The 19,604-nt window shown below is 35.6% G+C and overlaps 2 protein-coding genes and 1 non-coding gene across 16 annotated transcripts; 2 read left to right on the top strand and 1 right to left on the bottom strand.

Annotated features, from left to right (window-relative positions):
• Nucleotides 1-1,775: 1,775 nt before the first annotated feature.
• On the bottom strand, nucleotides 1,776-5,263 carry LOC132640809 (uncharacterized). Its single transcript, XM_060357578.1, has 2 exons — nucleotides 3,252-5,263; nucleotides 1,776-2,494 (listed from the first exon to the last, which is right to left on the bottom strand). The coding sequence occupies exons 1-2, from the start codon at nucleotides 3,964-3,966 to the stop codon at nucleotides 2,400-2,402; spliced, it is 810 nt and encodes a 269-aa protein (XP_060213561.1). The 5' UTR covers nucleotides 3,967-5,263; the 3' UTR covers nucleotides 1,776-2,399.
• A 126-nt stretch (nucleotides 5,264-5,389) lies between these two features.
• LOC132640807 (uncharacterized) lies at nucleotides 5,390-10,234 on the top strand. 14 transcript variants are annotated; one of them, XR_009582394.1, is made up of 9 exons: nucleotides 5,390-5,510; nucleotides 5,641-5,674; nucleotides 6,160-6,216; nucleotides 6,829-6,916; nucleotides 7,283-7,392; nucleotides 7,483-7,640; nucleotides 8,539-8,997; nucleotides 9,841-9,924; nucleotides 10,003-10,234. XR_009582394.1 is itself a non-coding variant. In XM_060357576.1 (7 exons), the coding sequence occupies exons 1-7, from the start codon at nucleotides 5,450-5,452 to the stop codon at nucleotides 9,868-9,870; spliced, it is 771 nt and encodes a 256-aa protein (XP_060213559.1). In that variant the 5' UTR covers nucleotides 5,423-5,449; the 3' UTR covers nucleotides 9,871-9,924. The 14 variants fall into 14 exon arrangements, 3 of the variants coding, with proteins under 3 accessions (XP_060213559.1, XP_060213558.1, XP_060213560.1); XR_009582392.1 differs by lacking the exon at nucleotides 10,003-10,234 and having other exon boundaries at nucleotides 5,393-5,510; nucleotides 6,874-6,916; nucleotides 7,483-7,558; XR_009582391.1 differs by lacking the exon at nucleotides 10,003-10,234 and having other exon boundaries at nucleotides 5,393-5,510; nucleotides 6,874-6,916; nucleotides 7,483-7,558; nucleotides 8,536-8,997.
• Nucleotides 10,235-15,118: 4,884 nt separating this feature from the next.
• Nucleotides 15,119-15,225, top strand: LOC132642986 (small nucleolar RNA R71). The gene has a single exon (XR_009583452.1). It is a non-coding gene; the product is annotated as a small nucleolar RNA R71 (small nucleolar RNA).
• Nucleotides 15,226-19,604: the final 4,379 nt, after the last annotated feature.

Genomic DNA, 19,604 nt, shown 5'->3' with positions numbered 1-19,604 from the left:
GAGACAGCATGTGAACCTTCGGGTACGAAGTTGGGTTGGATATTGCCTTAGGTTGGGCCCTATTGTGTGTTGGGGCTAGCCACCCCGTTGTGTTGTGATTGATTGGTCTATTGTGTTGGCTTGATGCCATGAGTTATTGATAGATATTGGATTTTGTTTTATCATCTTGATTATGATATAGTTGGCGTACCCACTGTTGGTACTTGTGATTCGGTTATATTATTGGCATACCCATTATTGGTATTTGTACTCGGATATATTGTTGGCATACCCATTTGTTGGTACTTGTGATGTTGAGCATTTATTGCTGTTGATACATACATTGCACACACTCTCATTTTCATGATACACTGTTGAGATACTGATGATACTTGATAAAACACTTGATGAGCTGGGCTCGATTTTGCTTGAGTGAAATGAGATGTCCGATGTTCGATGTTAGTTCCGAAATCGTTGATTGAGTGAGTGCATGGACTCCACGGGTCCCCAGAGTGGTGCCGGTGAGAACCCCCGTGGGCAAAGATCCGGGATCCCGTCTGTCTGTTGGGCAAAGATCTAGGACGGGTGGCACTTAGACTTTGCGAGTCACACTGGGTTGTGCTCCTGAGATGTTGATATTTACGTCCGGAGTACATGTGTACACAATATTTGCATGGCATTGAATTGCATTGCATTATGGCTTGACTTGGAGATGTTTTGGTGTTGTACTTGTGATTATTGGATTCAGACTTGATACATTCAGACTTGGCACATTTGGGATTAGATGCTTCACTTAGGCGATGACGTGTACTTGAATTCGATTACATTTGATGTATACTTGTTGGTTTGTCTGCTTATCTGCTTTATTATCTAGATTGTGTTAGCTTTGCTTAGTCGGCTGATGATGCCTCCCAGTACTATTGTTTTGTAATGACCTGCACTTACTACATTCCTTTATGAATGCAGAGTATCAGGTTGGATCTGCTTCCGTTACACGAGGCTGATAGTCGCTTCAGCATTATCCTCGAGTTTCCAGGGTGAGCATGGTCGTTCGCTGCCTTGAAGACTTGTCTATCTTTATGTCCTATTCCATTCAAAGACATAGACACTTTATGTATTATTGTTCCAGATTGCACTATTTCCCTCTTAGATTGCTCTTGTATTACTCAAACTAGACCCTGGGGGTATTATTATTATTCTGCACTATACAATGAATATATATATATATATATATCGTGAGACTTATGTATTTATTCTATTCCGTTGCTTAATTTCATTATTTATGTATTTATTCATTGATGGGTCGATGATTCCCTTACCGAGGTGAAAAGGTAAGTGCCCACGGCTTAAACAAAATAGGTCGTGACACCAACAAGGTATGTGAAAGAATTGGTTTATCCCTATTATATAGGTCTCAAAGGTGGTTGCTAAAAGGAATATATATATATACGTAGGTATGGATAGAGAGGCTAAAAAAAAAAATGAAACAAAGAAGGCCTAATTTCATTTAAAAATCAGTACTGTCTATAATTTCGCTTCGATAGACATTCGAGGCAAGTTCTAGCAAAGTTTTCATGATTTTACCTGTTGCGATCATAATGCTTCTCAATTTCAACAAGTTCCCAGATTTGGAGATACTCATTCTCGCCTTCACAAAAACCAAAATCACAAACTTGGTAGTTATATGGCATAAATGAAAAGGTTATATTTGAAATTATGCAAATACTTATTTCAAGAACTTTAATACGATACCAGAACAATAATTAGAAACAAATTAAAAGATGATTTTATTTATGTATATAAACACTAGAGAGATATATAAACACTAGAGAGAAAAAGCCTTCAAGAAAGTTTTGAATTTGGATAAACGAGTAAACTTCCGTTATGAATAGGATGGGGATTTTCTTCGAAAAATTCATAAACTTCACTAATATGACTTGCTCAAAAAATCAAGATTTGTTTTCACAACATTGGTCTAACTTACAGGGCATCGTAGGAAGTCTGATGATTCTTCAAAGTTTGCCTTCACAACTCTTGATTTGGTGTCCTGTTCTTGATCTCCCGTTCTTCCTGCTCACTTATGCAAATTTTTTTTCTTTTTCCAAAGTTTCTCTCTAAAAGAACTCATGAATGCTAAGAAGAATAGTTAAAGATACGTTTTGTGATATTGCACAAAATCTAGTAGCCGCTAGAACTTTTAGGAATCTTGTTCATCAGAATCAAATCTGGTTCACTTTGTTTTGCAAATGCTACTTCCATAAGGAAATGGTGTTTTCGATGTGTCATATGGTGGAGGCGTGATGAATTGAAAACTATGTTCCTCACTTCCAGTCTTGACTTCATTTTTCAACACCAAATTGACAATCTAAGTATTGAGCAGCTTTTATCAAACCTTCAAAGTAACAAAGTTCAAGCATCCATCAAAAAAAAAATGTCTTTTTTTTTAAACCTTCAACGTAACAAGCTCTTGGTTCAATCTTAAACACTTCTTGCTTCTCCTTCCAACCTGTTAGCACTGAAGATAACTGGTAATTTATTTACCATGTGTAACTGATAGCAAACTTAAAAATCACAAGCAATTTTATATCGGAGCACAACAATAATGCTTAGAAGACATATTAACATTAATAATACGTCATTATTTACATGGGAACATTTCTATACGTTCCTAAGTTTCACAGCCAACACCATCAAAAACTTAATACTTGTTAGCTGGACAGCAATAAAGTTCTAGATACTATATAAACATTAACTAATAGTACCCCTGGAATATTTCTATACGTTCCAACTTTTCACATCCCACATCAACAAAAACTTGTACCTACCAGCAAACGTTCTTTAAACGTTTAAAATTTCACAGCCGACACCCTAAAAAACTTACACTTGTCAGCTGCAGAGCAATAAAGTTCTAGTTACTATATAAACATTAACTAATAGTACCCCTTTTTTTTTCTTAGATACTAACAGTACTATAAACTATAGTTTCCCACACACTTAAACGTTTCATTCTCTTGAATGAATTGCGCTGTGTGAGAGAGATTTCCCGTCATTTCTTATTTCCCCACCACATAGTCCTCATCCTCACTATCGGAAGTCTTTTGCTTCTGTTATAATCTCTTTTCCCCTTCCAACTACTGCTCTCGCTCTCTTTGCCTTTTTTTGATGTGTAACACCTTCTTTTATCATAACCTTAGCTTTTGAAGGCTAAAAAAATTCTGCAAGCTCAAGGAAAGTAGTATTTTCTAAATCTGGCAAATTTTTGAAAATATTACCACTACTTTGGATGGACATTGCAGCTGATCTATTTTGGACAATAGGTGGTACCAGTGGCTCGCCTATTTCATCAACTAATGGTAGTTGATTTTGCAAGTTGTTTTGATGAAAGAACTGTGGAATTGGTGTAGTAGCAGGATCAGCCCATGTCACAACTGGAAAAAGAGGCAAATTCAGAAACCCCCAAGATTCACCCATACTGCGCATCATATTAGAAAAATCACAATTCGGGCTCGAATTGTATATCACGTTTTGCATCGACATATGCTCACTTCGATGAAATCCTGTGTCCATTTTCTCTTCGATTCTGCCCAACCTCTCGGCCATATTGTCTTCCGCCTTATCATTTTTTATGACAAGTTGAGCAAATTGTTGAGCTATACCATTAAACTGATACGATAATTGCCTCATGAGTGTCAGTTGAGCAATTGGATAACCTTGCCTTGGATTTTCTCGTTTCCCTGGTTCTCTCTTTGGACCTTCAGATTCATCACATCTGTTCCAAAAGATTTTGTTAATCATCATAGAAGAAAGAGTGACAAACGGTGGATTCACTCCAAAGTATTTCAACAAAGCTGTTATTGTTGAAGGAAAGAAAATACTCCTCGCATTTGATTCATATACACAGGCCTTGATATTTGTATTGATGATTTTTCCAATGTTAATTGGAAAATGAGTGCAAATGACATAAATGAGGAGCACTCGAGATGTCATCACAGTTGAGGTATTTGTATTAGGCAACTATCTGCTTGTTACAAAGCCTACCCATGGTCGATAACGACAAGAAACATTTACTCCAAGTAAATATTTTCGCTCTCCATTAGGCTTTGTCACCTAGTTTGCACCAAACGGACATAATTTTCCTTCAATGTCCTCCCAATATGCAACAGCTAACTGAATCCGTGTCAAATCATCATTGACTGGCTTTAAACCAAAAGGTTGATTGATGCTCTCGGTTGAGAAGTCAATTTTCTTTCCCATGATCATAGATTCATTGGAATCTTCATTTAGATTCTTATAGAATTCTAGAACAAGATCCAAACAAAAGTCTCCAGGAGGAAGCACAAAGTTTCCCATTCATGGTATTTGATTGTAGCCACTATGGACTCATCAAGATCACCATCTTCAGCAAAAAATTCCATTCCCTTTTCTACTATACATCCTTTCGGACGATTTTTGCTAGAAGATTCAGGAAGAGAATTGTTGTTGCTATCCATTTGAGAATGATGACTAAAGATTTGTAGAAGAGAAAGTGGAAGATTTTTTTTTTTTTAAAAAAATAAACGACAGAAGCAGAAGTGTTGAAGGTGAATATAGAAATTTAGGGCACAATATCTTCATAGAAAGGCACTCTACTCTATAAAATCAAAAAAATTAATAAAAATAAGGAGAAATATATGAATTCAAGATACATACTAGGGATAGGGATGGCCCTCCTTCCATAGATCATAATGGTTCCCTTTTTTACACTGATCAACTGTGTTATCTTCCAATATATATATACTACAACAACAACAACAACAACCCTGTGAAATCCCACATCGTGGGGTTGGGGAGGGTAGAGTGTACGCAGACCTGACTCCTACCAAGGTAGGACGGCTGTTTCCGAAAGACCCTCGGCTCAATAAAAGCATAAAAAGAAGTCAGATAAGGTTAAGAGATTCGGATAAGAGATTTAAAGCGATATGGAAATGAAATAATGCAAGCGACACAGATAACACAGGATAATCAGAGCACAGGAAATAACAGATAATAGCAGAAATCGGAGCAGATGATTCCAATATATATATATATATTATTATTATTTTATTTTTTATTATTGCTTTGTAAAATACATGAATAGACCACCACAATATAGATACAACTTTGGTAATACCCTCATATTAGCAAAAAAAATAACCTCAAACTGATATTTATATCTAATCTTATATATAATAGTTTTTTTTTTCCAGTTAAAAAGTCATTTTACTAGAAGTTTTTTTTTTTTTTTTAATGTAAACAAGCTACACACATATATGTTTTATAGACAAGTAATTTTTACTATTATAGAAGCAGCGGTTTTGGAGTAGGATCGACATGGTACCTTATGTGTCAATAAATATAAAGTAAGGGTCTTTTTTGACTTTTCACTATGTGAACTCATGTGTCTTCTAACCTAGACTGCCACGTTCACGATCTTTCGGCCACCAGTTTTCTAATGCCGACTTTTCATATCTTCTCAGTTCTCGCATTGCTTCAGAGTGTTGCTGCAATTTCAAGTATTTCAACTCTTATCTGTTTCATCTTTTCTTCTTCTTGGTTTGAATCAGTTTGTATTTGCTCACCTAACGGATTTGATTCTATGGGTTCACGAAGTTTTAATCTTTTTTTATGTTTTGGCCCAAAAAGGGATTGCTGTAAGCGAAGGGGAAAAAGAAGAAAGGTGATGGTTTTTTTATTCTTCTTTGCTTTGAAGCTCTAAAATCCATGTTTGCTTTCCATTTGGTTAGCCATTTCCTCAAATTGTGAAACCTAAGTTGTTTTTTGGGAGTTGATATTATGGTTCATAGAAATTGATACTTTTATAGTGGGCGTAGAATAAGGGGGGAAAAGAGGGAATAAACGGAAAATTATGGCAAAAGAGAAAGTAGATCCGTCTCATTAAGAAGAAAAGTAACACCAGGGCTTTGATTTGTGAAAAAATTCAATGGATGATTTTTTCCCCTGAATATGTAAATACATTAGGAGAACACTGTTTATTATTATATATTTGAGTATCGCCGTTTTGTTGGATTTCAAATTTTATTGCTCTTTGCGAAATTCGTTTCTGGGTTTAAAGTAAACATTGTTCAGATCTTTTTTTGTCAAAAGTTTTATATGATTGTGTAAACCAATATGTTAATTCTCATTGCTTTGTTTTGTTTCCAGGCTTCAGTCTGTTGTTGTAAATATTGTTCTTGCGTGTGTTCAACATCCTTCATATTGGTAAGTGTCGCTCTTCCGCTTGCTTTGATTATCGTCCCTTAACGTCTAGGATTTTCCTGTCTCTTTTGTTTGCTGCTCATGAATTTGTCTCTCTTTATTTGTCGAGTAACTTTTTTACTTTGTCTATAAGCATTGCATGGTCTACACTTATTTGTTGTTGCATTTTCCTGGCTCTTTTGATGTATATGTATATTGCGTTAATGGCCATTTCTTTTGTAACTGCACATTAGCTTGAGATGGCACATAAATTTATTCTCAACTCAGTCACTCTAAAAACTCGAGGATTGGACATGCAAAGTGCAAGTAGTATATATATATATCCACCAAGGGACAACAAAGAAAACCAAAAAATACCAATTGATGGTTACAGGATGAGGAGGTGCTTCTACCACTTGTAGATTCTGCAAACTTTACATGCTACCACAATTTAGTAGTAACAAACTTGTGTCTTATTTGTCTGCATGAAAACCTTTGATGCTTCAAGTATCAAGTCAAAGATTTTGAATTTGGTAATTAAAAACTTTCAATGTCTCTATGTACAGATCTAAAGTTTATTTATTATCAAAGCACTCTATTCTTTCTTTATTTATCCTTTGTTTCTTTTACCTAAAGATGACCTTGGACTGCTGATTAATGCTGGTCTTCCAAGTATTGCAGCAAATGGGAAGAGAATACAAGAATTCATCATTACGGATACTCAGTAAGTCTATACTCTTTCCCTTGTAAGGCCACAGGACTCTATATATATATACTGCTCAACTAACTAATCACTTCTTTTTCTTTATCAATTTTTTGGAGACAGCAGCTCTTTAATGCTCTTCTTGTTTTTCGTATTCCTGTTGAGATATATAATCCCAAAAAAGCTCTTAGAGAAGACAAAATTATACGTTCCATAGATCTTCCGAGATTCAATTTTTACTTCCCACTTCTCTTTTTCACTCGATATCAACTAAAATGTATATTGCCTTTACTACAAACTAGCTCTGTATTTTCTTATTGTATGTATATTTCATTTTCATTTTTGTTTAAATTTCTGGTTTTTCCCCTGTTTTATTGTTTTTTGGAGGTGTTTGTATGGGTACTGCATCGCCGCGCATATCCACAGAAGTCTCTCTTCTTTTTCCTCCCTTTGAAGAAGAATCAATATTCATATCCGATATCCAAACGCAACCGCTGGTACAGAAATGAAGAGTGACATTTAACCTTCCAGTCCTTTGCAACTATTTTTTAAACACCAAAGAATAAATCGATTTCTAAATTTTACAGGGACAGATATTTTACATAGAGGGTGAACTCCTGGTGATAAATGAGGACCAACATTTCTACACGGCGTGCTCAGATTGTAAGATGTCATTTATAAGCAGTACTTCGGCAAGACCAATCTACTATATACATTGCGACCGATCAACCCAACTTATCCCCGGGTATAACTCATGCACATAGCATGGAAAAAAACTCATCCTTAGAAAAAGTGTTGAAAAGTATTTGAATTTTTTTGCTTCACTGATTAAAATACAATCATTACTTTAAAACGCCACGAAGCAAATGACTGTCGGTTTTTCTCTTTTTCCTCCTTTAACTATGTGTTTGCTGTATTTTTGTTTTTAATATTACTTCCAATAAATTGATCTCTCAGAGTTTTAAGTTCATTTTAATCGCCAAAAGAATGATTTTTTGAACAATTATTATAATTACATCTGTATAGATAAGCTGTTCAAGCCAACCACTCGAAAAGAAACCCGGAGTATCTTGAAATTTCCTAGCAAAGATAATGATAGAGAAACTAATCACTCCATACAATTTTATATCTCATTTGCTCCCTCATCAAAACCTAAATAACACCTTCAGTGATATCCTAAGTTTTATAATCTGATCCGTCTAGTAAAACACTGGTACGTTACTATATTTATATGTTTGTAACTTTGTTTCATAATGATCTTTTATGTACCTTTTCAAAGATGAAAAGGAAAAATTCAATCATGATCGGTCATTTTTTTAAATGGTGCTACTTGATATTTACTATGCATTGACCAAATTCCTATTCTCGGTTACTCTATGTCATTATTGTACTCATTTAAGAAAACTTCTAATCCACTATTTACATTACCAAGTCCTTAACAAGAATAGGATAACACTTGGTACATTTCGGAAGACTCCAACCCAAGTTATATATGTTTCTTTTACATATCAGTGTATACTTTCTCTAAATTCAACAGCTTTCCCCGTGTCTTAATTAACATCTGGGCAGCTCAAGCTCATTTATGTTTACACCATGCTTTACCTATTAAACCTCAAATGTGTCATTTTACTACTTTATAGCAGAGTCCAATTTGAAGTTACGGTCGTCGATCACACTGGTTGTGCAATAGCTCACACTGGTTGTGCAATAGCTTCCATTTCAGACCAATCAGAAGAGAAGATGTTGAACCTCACCGTACAAAATATTTATGACATCTGTCGAACCAAGGTATTTTACATTATTGACTTTATAAAGATACAGTCAACGTGCTGAGATAATTAAGAGCAAAGACTTTCAGAATCCAAATGAGAAGATTATTTTCCAAAATCCGGACAAGCTATGTATTTTGGATTATGAGGAAAAAGATCTGCCAACCAGCCATTACCAACTGCACCAATGATGGGGATCACTGCAGCAAACAAGTGGAAGGTTGTGGAGATTAGTTTAGAACCAAGAAACCAACAAAACCTGCCCAGCAAAAATAGACCTTCTAGCAGTAAACATAAAACCGAAATCAGGGCCCCTATCAAAGGGATTGAAAGGTACTCAAAATTTAAGCCTCGCAACTTCGCCCATGACTGAATATGTATTACTTCATAATCTATTGGCCACTAAGTCACATATATATTGAGGCTTCCCCTGTAACTCGAGTTCAAGAAACTTTATCCTAAGCTGCCTGACCAAGGATGAGAAACACAAATGAAACATAAGTGAAATTATCATTTCGAAGCAAAATATGTTTTTCCCTTTATACTGATGTTGTGTTAAAGTCTTGGAACAATGTTAGCGCTAGAAGGTAGATAAGAGTATCCATGTGGCATAACTTGAAGTTCAAAATTAACTGGAATTGAAATCTGCATTCACTAATCTGATACATTTATTCTATTATCCTTTAACCAAACCTTATCATACTAATTGTCTTGAATAGTTGTAGGGTTCATATTTACAAGTCATCTGGAATCCTGAGTGTGTAGAGGTTTTCAGATCCCAAATTTGAATTTAGTTATTTTCTGGGGTTGACCATTTGGATAATACCACCACATCACCTGCTATTCAAAAAACATCATTGTTGCTTTTAAAAAACTTCTAGGAGAATAGAGCTTAGTAGACAAATATCTAATGCATAACAGTTGAATTGAGAAGAGCATTTAAGGTTTGTTTGCTGAATTACTTCTCATAATCAACTACACTTTATACATGGAAAAATAGATACAATGAATGCTTTATCTATGGGTTATGAGTCAATAAATTATGCCATTTAAATATAGTGCTGAAAGTTTGTCGTGTTGATGCTTATACTCTTATTTCGTTTTCTCATAAAGTTTTTGAAGCAAAGAAAACCTTAAACTGTCGCCTTTTGTCGCGCTGCGCTGTCTTTTTGACAGGCCGGAGTACATAAATACATGGATTTTTAACAAGCCGGATTACATTAACACATGAAGATACATGATGCGCCATGCTTGAAAAAGGTACGTGACACAACTAACTCTACTACTACTACACTCTACATCCACCACTTCTGACACTTCCCCTTCTTATTTTTTTAGAAGAAACCTCTACAGGTATTATGTTAACGACACCGTGACACAACTACAAGATGACCGCTACCAACAAAGTAGCTGACTGCGTTACTAATTTGCTTTCTGTCGTTATCAGCTTTTGTAAATATTTAATTAATGTGATATATTGAAATCATGAATGTATAATATGAACAGTGCAATCTTGAATGTAACACAAACAATATGTGTGCATATATGTTATAGAGTTTTAATTTTAAAATGTGTATATATATTACTAACAGTTTAAACAATTTCTCACCACTAAATGCATAAGTTTTCACAACTTTTAAATGTACATTCCAACACAATTTTACACACATACATTATTGAATGAGTCGATACATCGGGCAGGCCCGTGCACAGCATGGACATCACCCATCTAGTACTTATAAAGAAAAGATAGTTATCAGTTTAATGTTGTCAGCTCGACTTATTTTCTCAATTTTTTTTCGGTGAATAAGGATGGTGGATACTTCCCTTTCAAAATGTCCATTGATGTATGGCTTGAGACGATGGCCATTGACTTTGAACTTGTCACCCCTTCCTGTTTGATTTTAATTGCCCCGTGAGGAGTGACAATTGTAACAATAAAAGGTCCTGTCCAACGAGATTTCAACTTTCCCGAAAATAGTCGAATTCTGCTATTGTAGAGGAGCACGAGATCCCCAGTTTCAAAGCTTTTCTTTCAAATCAACTTGTCATGTCATTTTTTTGTTCTTTGAAAAATCTAGAATTTTCATAGGCTTCCAATATCTTTTCTTCCAACTCATTGACATGCATAAACCTATTCGTACCTGCTGTTATTAGTTCACAATTCAGTGCTTTTAGAGCCCAAAAACCTTTATGTTCCAACTCAACTGGCAAATGGCAAGCTTTTCCAAAGACTATTTTGTATGGAGATGTTCTAATTGGCGTTTTAAATGCCGTTCGGTATGCCCATAAGGCATTATCTAATTTTAAAGCCCATTCCTTTCGAGAGATACCAACCATTTTTTCAAGTATTCTTTTTAACTCGCGGTTGGAAACTTCAACTTGCCTTTGAATTTGAGCATGATATGGTGTTCCTGTTTTATGACACACCATATTTTGACAACAAAGAAGAAAATTGCTTATTTATAAAATGAGTCCCTTGGTCACTAATAATGACTCGTGGTGTGCCAAACCTAGTAAATATTTTTTTTTTAAGTAAATCGCACACTGCATGAGCATCATTTTTTTGTTTGTTTGTGGGGATTGCTTCCACCCCTGTCGACACATAATCCACAGCCACAAGAATATATTCAAAAGAATGAGAGGAAGGGAAAGGACCCATAAAATCTATTCTCTAGACATCAAATATTTCACATACCTGTATTGATTGTAATGGCATCTCATCTTTCTTGGTGATATTACCTGTTCTTTGGCACTTATCACATCGTGCGACATATGCACGTGCATCTTTGAAAAGTGTTGGCCAGTAAAAATCGACTTCTAAAACCTTAAAGGCAGTTCGGTTTGCTGCATAATGTTCTCCAGTTGCGCCATTATGGCAATGGTATAATATTTGGTTCATCTCCTCCTCAGGTACACATCTTCTAATAATATCATCTGCACAAAATCTAAACAAGTACGGTTCATCCCACAGATAATATTTAGAATTAGATATAAGCTTTTTCGTTTGTTGTTAAAAGAGATTTTGGGGTGTCCATTTTCCAATCAAATAATTTGCAATATCTGCAAACCATGGTGGTTGGGTCATAACTGAGTTGATAGAAAAAATATGTTCATCGGGAAACTCTTCTTTTATATCAAAAGACTCAACAGGAGTGTTCTCTAATCTAGACAAATGGTCAGCTACTTGATTATTCGTTCCCTTTCTATCCTTTATCTCAAGGTCAAATTCTTGGAGAAGTAAAATCCATCTTAACAATCTAGGTCGGGCATCTTTCTTTATTAAGAGGTATTTCAAAGTTGCATGATCAGTAAAAACGATGACTTTGGTTCCTAATAAATAAGAACGAAACTTATCAAACACAAACACCACTGCCAATAACTCTTTTTCTGTTGTGGCATAATTCAATTGAGCCTCATTAAATGTCCTACTGGCGTAGTAAATGGGACGAAAAATCTTATCCTTTCATTGTCCTAAGACAGGTCCAACGGCTGTATCACTAGCATCACACGTGACCTCAAAAGGTTGGTTCCAATCAAGGGCCACCACAATAGAGGCAGTTGATAATTTTTCCTTAAGGGTCTTAAATGCTTTCAAACAATCATCTGAAAAATTAAACTTAATATCTTTCATCAAGAGGTTAGTCAGAGGTTTTGAAATCTTTGAAAAGTCTTTTATGAATCTCCTATAAAAACCTGCATGGCCTAGAAAGCTTCTAATGCATTTCACAGTTGTGGGGGTAATTCTGCTCTAAGATCAATTTTTGCCTTATCAACATCTATCCCTTTAGCAGTAATTTTGTGCCCTAAAACAATTCCCTTGATAACCATAAAGTGACATTTTTCCCAATTAAGAATCAAGTTTGTCTCTTCACATCTCTTAGGAACTAAAGTCAAATGGTGAAGACAATCCTCAAACGTTTTTCCAAATAGTGTGAAGTCATCCATAAAAATTTCAAGAAATTTTTCGGTCCTGTCAGAAAAAATTGCTGGCATGCAATGCTGAAATGTAGCAGGGGCGTTGCACAAACCAAATGGCATTCTCCTATAGGCATATGTTCCATGAGGACAAGTGAAAATTGTTTTATCTTGATCTTCGAGTGCAATTGGTATCTGGTTGTATCCTGAATAGCCATCAAGAAAACAATAAAAATCATATCCTGTAGTTCTTTCCAACATTTGGTCAATAAATGGTAAAGGGAAATGATTTTTTCTGGTGGCATCGTTGAGACGTCTGTAATCAATACAAACTCTCCATCCTGTGATAGTTCTGGTAGATATGAGTTCATTGTTTATATTTTTTATAACTGTCATACCTCCTTTCTTTGGCATTACCTGAACAGGACTTACCCAAGGACTGTCTAAAATGGGGTAAATGATACCTGCCGCTAGAAGCTTTATGATGTCCTTTTTCACTACCTCTTGCATTGTTGGATTCAATCTCCTTTGGGGCTGGACTATTGGCTTGTAGCAATCTTCCATGAGAATTCTATGCGTACAAATAGTTGGACTAATCCCTTTAATATCTTCGACAGTCCATCCTAAGGCTACTTTGTATGCTTTTAGTACTTCAATTAGCCTTTCTTCTTGTTCTGGTGTCAAAAAAGATGAAATAATTAATAGAAATAGATCTTGCTAAAGATAAACATATTTTAAATGAGACGGGGGAATTTTGAGTTCAATTTTTTGTTGAACTTCTTCATTTTGCATCTCCTCATCCTCATAATCTTTTTCCAACAATTCAGCTTCTCTTTTTATGGTGATATCATCATCCTGTGTGGTGCCTGATGTGGCCAAGCATCTTTCCATTGAGTCTGAAATTAATTGATTATTTTTTAATTCATCTGCAAGATCACTAACAGTGTCAATGGAAAAGCATGAAGATGATGAGATCCTGAAAACCTAAGTATCTTTTGCATATCAAAAATAACTCTTTCTTCATCAACTCTTAAAATTAGTTGACCTTGGTGGACATCTATGATTGCTCTACCTGTAGCAAGAAATGGTTTACCCAAAATTATTGGTTCATCGGGACATTCCTTTATTGCAAGTACTATGAAATCTACAGGGAAAACGAACTTATCTACTCTTACAAGCACATTTTCAATTATTCCCTTAGGTTTCTTAGTACTTTGATTATCAAATTGAAGAAAAACACTTGTATTTTTTATTTCACCTAGATTTAATTTTCTAAAGATAGAAAATGGCATCAAATTTAATGAAGCTCCAGAATCACAAAGTGCCTTCTCGAAATAGAAACCTCCCAAAGTGCATGGAATTGTAAAATTACCTGGATCACCGAGTTTTTGTGGTAGCTTATTTTGAAGTATAGCACTACATTTTTTAGTAAGCATCACTACAAAAACTTCTTCTAATTTTCTTTTACTAGACAAAATTTCTTTTAAAAATTTAGCATATGAGGGCATTTGCAACAAAGCATCAGTGAAAGGAATATTGATGTGAATCTATTTTAGAATTTCCAAACATTTTGCAAATTGACCGTCAAGTTTTTCTCTTTTCGTTTTTTGAGGAAAAGGAATTTTCACGGGGAGAGGGGTCATTTTTTCAAAATTATTTTCTTTGACTTCTTTCTCTTTTGATGGTTTGGAGGTCATTTCAACATTCTTACCCTTGTCCCATGTTGTTATGACCTGTTCTTTTCTTGTCTTTCTCCATAGGGTTCATCAAGACCTTATTTGACCGTAAAGTGATAGCCTTAAGGTGCTCCTTTGGATTCTTCTCTGTATTGCTGAGTAAGGGACCTTGAATTTTTTCTGACACAAGAGTCGCCAAGTGACTAAACTAAATTTCTAGATTTTTGAGAGACGAATTTTGACTCTCCATTTTTTCATCGGTGGTTTTAATGTACTTATACAAAAGCTCATCAAAATTTGGTTGGGCTTGTTGAGACCGTTGCTGATATGAAGCTGCTTGTTGATATGGTCTAAAATTCGTTGGCCCACGATTTTGATTTTGGTATCCAGGTGGAGCCTGCACCTATTGCTTTTGAAAACTTTGGGAGTTTTCAGCACCATTTGGATTGCTCCATTGAAAGCCTGGATATTTTTGTGCCAAAGGACTACCAAAAGAGTATGGCTTGTATCCGAGGACATTTACCTGTTCATCTTTTTGGTTGGTTCCTCCACACATGTCGCAAGCCTCAACTTGGCTTGACTATTGTGTATTCACCTGAAAAGATTCAAATATTTGTGCCAAAGAGGTAATCTGTTGTGTTAGTGTATTTAAAGCATCTGATTGATTTACAGTAGCAGCTTTCTTAATAACTACACGGTCAGATGGCCATTGAATGGCATTTTTAGATATTTCATTCATCATCTGCAATGCTTCTTCTGTGGTCTTTCTCATAATGAAACCTCCTGCAACTGCATCTATCACATTTATAAAAGAAGTTTTTAGCCTGTGATAAAAAATATACAATTGCATATGTTTAGGAATTTCATGATGTGGACATTTTCTCAGCATTGCTTTTAATCTTTCCCAAGCTTGATAAACTGACTCAGCGTCAGTCTACAAGAAATTAGAAATATCTTGTCTTAACTTTATGGTTTTAGCATGGGAAAATACTTATTTAGAAATTTTTGAGTCATCTGCTCCTATGTTGTAATAGGCCCTTGAGGCAAACTTCGCAACCAAGTTTTGGCTTCTCCTTTTAAAGAAAAAGGAAATAACCTCAACTTGATTGCTTCAGGAGATACTCCATTGTATTTAGCAATTTCAACTAATTCTAAAAAATCAATCAAATGACCATGTGGATCTCCACTTAGATCACCAGTAAAGGTACAAGATTGTTGAATTGTTTGAATTAATCCATTCCTGATTTCAAAGTTGTTAGCTGCAATTGCAGGATTTCTCACATTAGATTCACAGTTGAAGTGATCTGGTCTAGCATAATCCCTTAGGATTCTGTTTGCTGGTCTTGGCGCCACTTCATCAAACTGATCTTCTATTTGGACTGGTGGTGGGATTCCTGGTGGATGGTTGTTATTTTCTTATTGGTTCTCCATTTCGTCACAACTTATGCTTTGAGAAGCAGGTGGTTGTTCTTTCCTATGCAAACGATAGATTTTTCAATTTCTGGATCGTAATAGGCCAACTCTTTTGTAGAATAGCGGGTCATAAACTATGTAATATTTAAAAATTACTAAAGTTAGTATCAATACTACAAGAGAATAAAAATTTAGTCTAGTAGTATTAGGATAATAGTACTAAAAATTTATTATAGTAGTATTATGATAATAGTATTATTCTTAATACCAATTATAAAGATCAAAATAAAATAAAAATGATTGACGAGAACGACAAATAATAATAATACTAGTAGTAGTAGTAGTAGTATTTAGTTGGTAAAGATAATTTAAACGAAGAAAAAGATAATAATAAACGCGAAAGTAAGTTCTCAAATTAGTAACAAAACACTTAGTCTGAAGTAGATGTATGCCAATCCCTGGCAACGGCGCCAAAAATTTGATGAGCTCTGGGTATATAGAGTTTTTTTGCTCGTACTCTGTCAAATTATAATATAGTTTTAGATCTCGTCCCACAAAGATTGGAGAATCTATGCTACAGACTTGTAATATTTTATCTACTATTTGAGAAAATCAGATTGATGAAATGAGAGTAGAGTTTTCGGATTGTGAATTACTTTAAACAAAAATAACTTTCGGAATGTCTATATATAAGAAGTGTTGGGACAAGCATTTCATAGAGTTCAAATGTTAAATAAGCATCACAAGTTCTTTTTGTGTCACGACCCGTCTAGAGGGCCGCGACGAGCGCCCGGTGCTAGCCCACTCGGGCACCCCTTGGCTTCACTTATACTTACTTCAAGGTGAGCCACATGATTAAACATACATTTCTATTCATCATTCATGCTAGTCCCATTGGACGACAATGCTTTTATATCATGGTTGGCATCTATACCACGTCAATGTACATGAGCCGACAAGGCTATCAAGATGATATACAAAATATAGGCCGACATGGCCAGACATATCTAACCATATACACATGTCTACGAGCCTCTAAGGAGAGTATGACATATCATATAGGCGGGACAGGACCCCGCTATGCCCATCATTATGTACACAAAAGAATAAGTACCCAAAAGCTACGGCTCCGAATGAAATGGAGCTCTGCTATGTAGTCCCTGAGAATGTGGCTATGGATCAAGTCTGTCTCCCTGTGCACCTGCGAGCATGACGCAGCGTCCACAAACAAAAGGACGTCAGTACGAAGAATGTACTGAGTATTTAAAGCATGATCAATATCAATATAAGAGCGTAATGTACAACATAAGAAACATCATAATATGGGAGATAGTAATATCATCATCATGGGCACTTACTTTCCTTACATGAAACCTTTCCATTTCGGTTGCGTGATTGGGTACATACATTCGTATCCGTATCCATATTCATGTCCGTACTCATTTACGTATACTTATTTACATTCATATCGCGTACATATTCTATTTCGTAATCATATCATATTCGTATTCATACTCATATCTATATCATATATCTACCATCGCATATTCATATTCCTATCATACATTTCTCATTTACATAGCATACCCGACCACGAAGGTTCGGTGTTTCACGTACCCGACCATCACTAGGCTCGGTGATCATACATACCCGGCCAACCAAGGCTCAGTGTTACACATACTTGGCCCTACCAAAGCTCAGTGTTATCGATACCCAACTGCAGTGGTGTGCGCGCGTTACGTAAGCATACATACATATACATCTATACATATACTACTCGGCCATATAGGCTTGGGGTTCATAGTAGCCATACATAGGCACACATACATATAAGCCCATAAGCATCTTTACTATTATCATCAATATCATCATCGCCATCGTTATCATCATCGCTATTACCATTATAGTCGTCATCAATATCATTATCACTATTATCGTCATTCATTACATCTATCTTATAGGCTTACTCGTCATATGAGGAACTTAGTACTATCGTAGCATATCAAGAATCGTGAGCTTACTAGCTCGGAAGATCAAATCATTGGAAGGATATCATAGTCTTATAGAAGATTTAAACGTTTGGCCAAAGAACCATGCCTCATGAAAGAAGGGTTAGCCTTACATACCTTTTCCGTTCAACTATTTTACACTTGCGCGTTCTCCTCCAATGCTAGCGTTTCTACCTTCATTAAAGTCATACTATCATTAGAATCGATAGCTAGCATATATGACTAAAACTAGAGGAAATCAGACAACATCTCCTTTATTTATACGACATTCATCCATAACGTATATCAACTCCCAAACGTCAATAATACATTCACAATACCATAACAATAGTCATTATTCATCCACATTATCCATATTTCTAGACTTACTTTCAATCATCCATATCCATGGTCATATCACACGACTATGTCCATTCACGTACATTGTTCATCTCATGTTCTCAACATCATTTATAACATATTTACATCACAATACATCAAGACTCATAACTCAATTCAAACCATTACTCAAAATGGCGCTATTCCACATTCATGACCCATTTTACCATACCTCTCTACAATCCAAGTATTTCAACTCTTAAATACCTTAAACAACATAGAAACATCATAAATCTTACCTTAGATGTCGTAGGAACAAGCTTTGGTTGATAATACTCCACTTGAGCAAAACCCTAGTTTATCTCCAATGAGATTTCTTGACTTGTATGATCCTTAATGGGTTTCCTTATACTTGATTCACTTAGTTTATGTTTTTGATCACCAATTATCCTTTAATTCTTGTGAAATTTATGTAGAGAGATGTTTTAGAGAGAAGGGGTGTCATGTAGAAGTGAAATGAAATGAAATAATAAACTTGGTCCCCTTTTTAGTAACCCAAAATCTGATCTGAAATGAACAGTCGTCGAACGTGCTACAGTGGTCGTAAACTCAGTTTACGTGTCGTATTCCAGTTTACGGTCCGTATTCTGTGGGCGTATTTAAGCATAACAGAACCAGAAAGGTATGCTGGAGTCATGGTGATTTACGATCACGGTTTACGGGCCGTATTTCGATTTACGGTCCATATTTCGATTTACGGTCCGTATTCCAAGTCGTATTTAACCATTTGATCATTTGGCAGAAAGTTGAAGTTTTGGAAGTTGAAATACGACATGGCAGTTTACGGGCCGTATACCACTTTACCGTCCGTATTTCATTTTACGTTCAACTGGCCAAAGTGCAAATCTGCAACTTTCCATATTTTTAGAATCTATTGATAGTCCTCATGGAGCATAACCTATCTCTTATTGCAATCGCCTTTGGAATCTTACTTAGGGTCATCAATGTCATTTCATACTCATGGAAATATCGTATACTTGTACTCCTCACTAGTTCATTTACTTATGCAACAACGGAGGATTTTTTTGAGGTGTAACATTTTGGTAGCTCTGATGGAACCTTTTCAGCATCAGAGACAAATTCAGAAATATAGAAGGAGACTTGGAATGCCTTATGCTAATTCCAATTGTAATGAAAAAATCTGGTTCTTTGTGCAACACAATGTTGATGTTGAGGTTCTGTTGGATACTGAGCAATCTATTACTGTAAAGCTGCAGTTTCAAGATTTCAATAAAGATATGGTGGTTACAATGGTGTATGCTAAATGTTCTGAAGTGGAGAGAATGCAGTTGTGGGATAGTTTATACCTCTTGGCTAGTAATATGACATCTCCTTGGCTGGTTGGTGGAGATTTCAATGTTATACTGAATGAAGAAGAAAAAATAGGAGGTTTACCAGTTTTGCCACAAGAATATGAAGATTTTGCCTTTTGTCTGAATTCCTGTGAGTTGCATGAGATGCCTTTCAAAGGGAGTCCTTTCACCTGGTGGAATGGTAGGGCTGGTAATGACTGCATCTTTAAGAGATTGGACAGGATTGTTCATAA

Source organism: Lycium barbarum, chromosome 5, assembly GCF_019175385.1.
Source record: "Lycium barbarum isolate Lr01 chromosome 5, ASM1917538v2, whole genome shotgun sequence".
Taxonomy (NCBI): Eukaryota; Viridiplantae; Streptophyta; class Magnoliopsida; order Solanales; family Solanaceae; genus Lycium; species Lycium barbarum.
The sequence above is the reverse complement of the archived record's forward strand: the minus strand, read 5'-3'. Positions and strand labels throughout refer to the sequence as shown.

What these genes read in the sequence shown, in the direction of transcription:
- LOC132640809 (XM_060357578.1), bottom strand. Translation starts at nt 3,966, where the DNA reads ATGACATCTCGAGTGCTCCTCATTTATGTCATTTGCACTCATTTTCCA. An exon ending in AATGTCCATCCAAAGTAGTG is followed by an intron (nt 2,495 to 3,251) that starts GTAATATTTTCA and finishes AGTTATCTTCAG; the next exon opens with TGCTAACAGGTTGGAAGGAG.
- LOC132640807 (XM_060357575.1), top strand. Translation starts at nt 5,450, where the DNA reads ATGCCGACTTTTCATATCTTCTCAGTTCTCGCATTGCTTCAGAGTGTT. An exon ending in ATATCCAAACGCAACCGCTG is followed by an intron (nt 7,393 to 7,482) that starts GTACAGAAATGA and finishes TAAATTTTACAG; the next exon opens with GGACAGATATTTTACATAGA. An exon ending in TCAACCCAACTTATCCCCGG is followed by an intron (nt 7,641 to 8,535) that starts GTATAACTCATG and finishes ACTACTTTATAG; the next exon opens with CAGAGTCCAATTTGAAGTTA.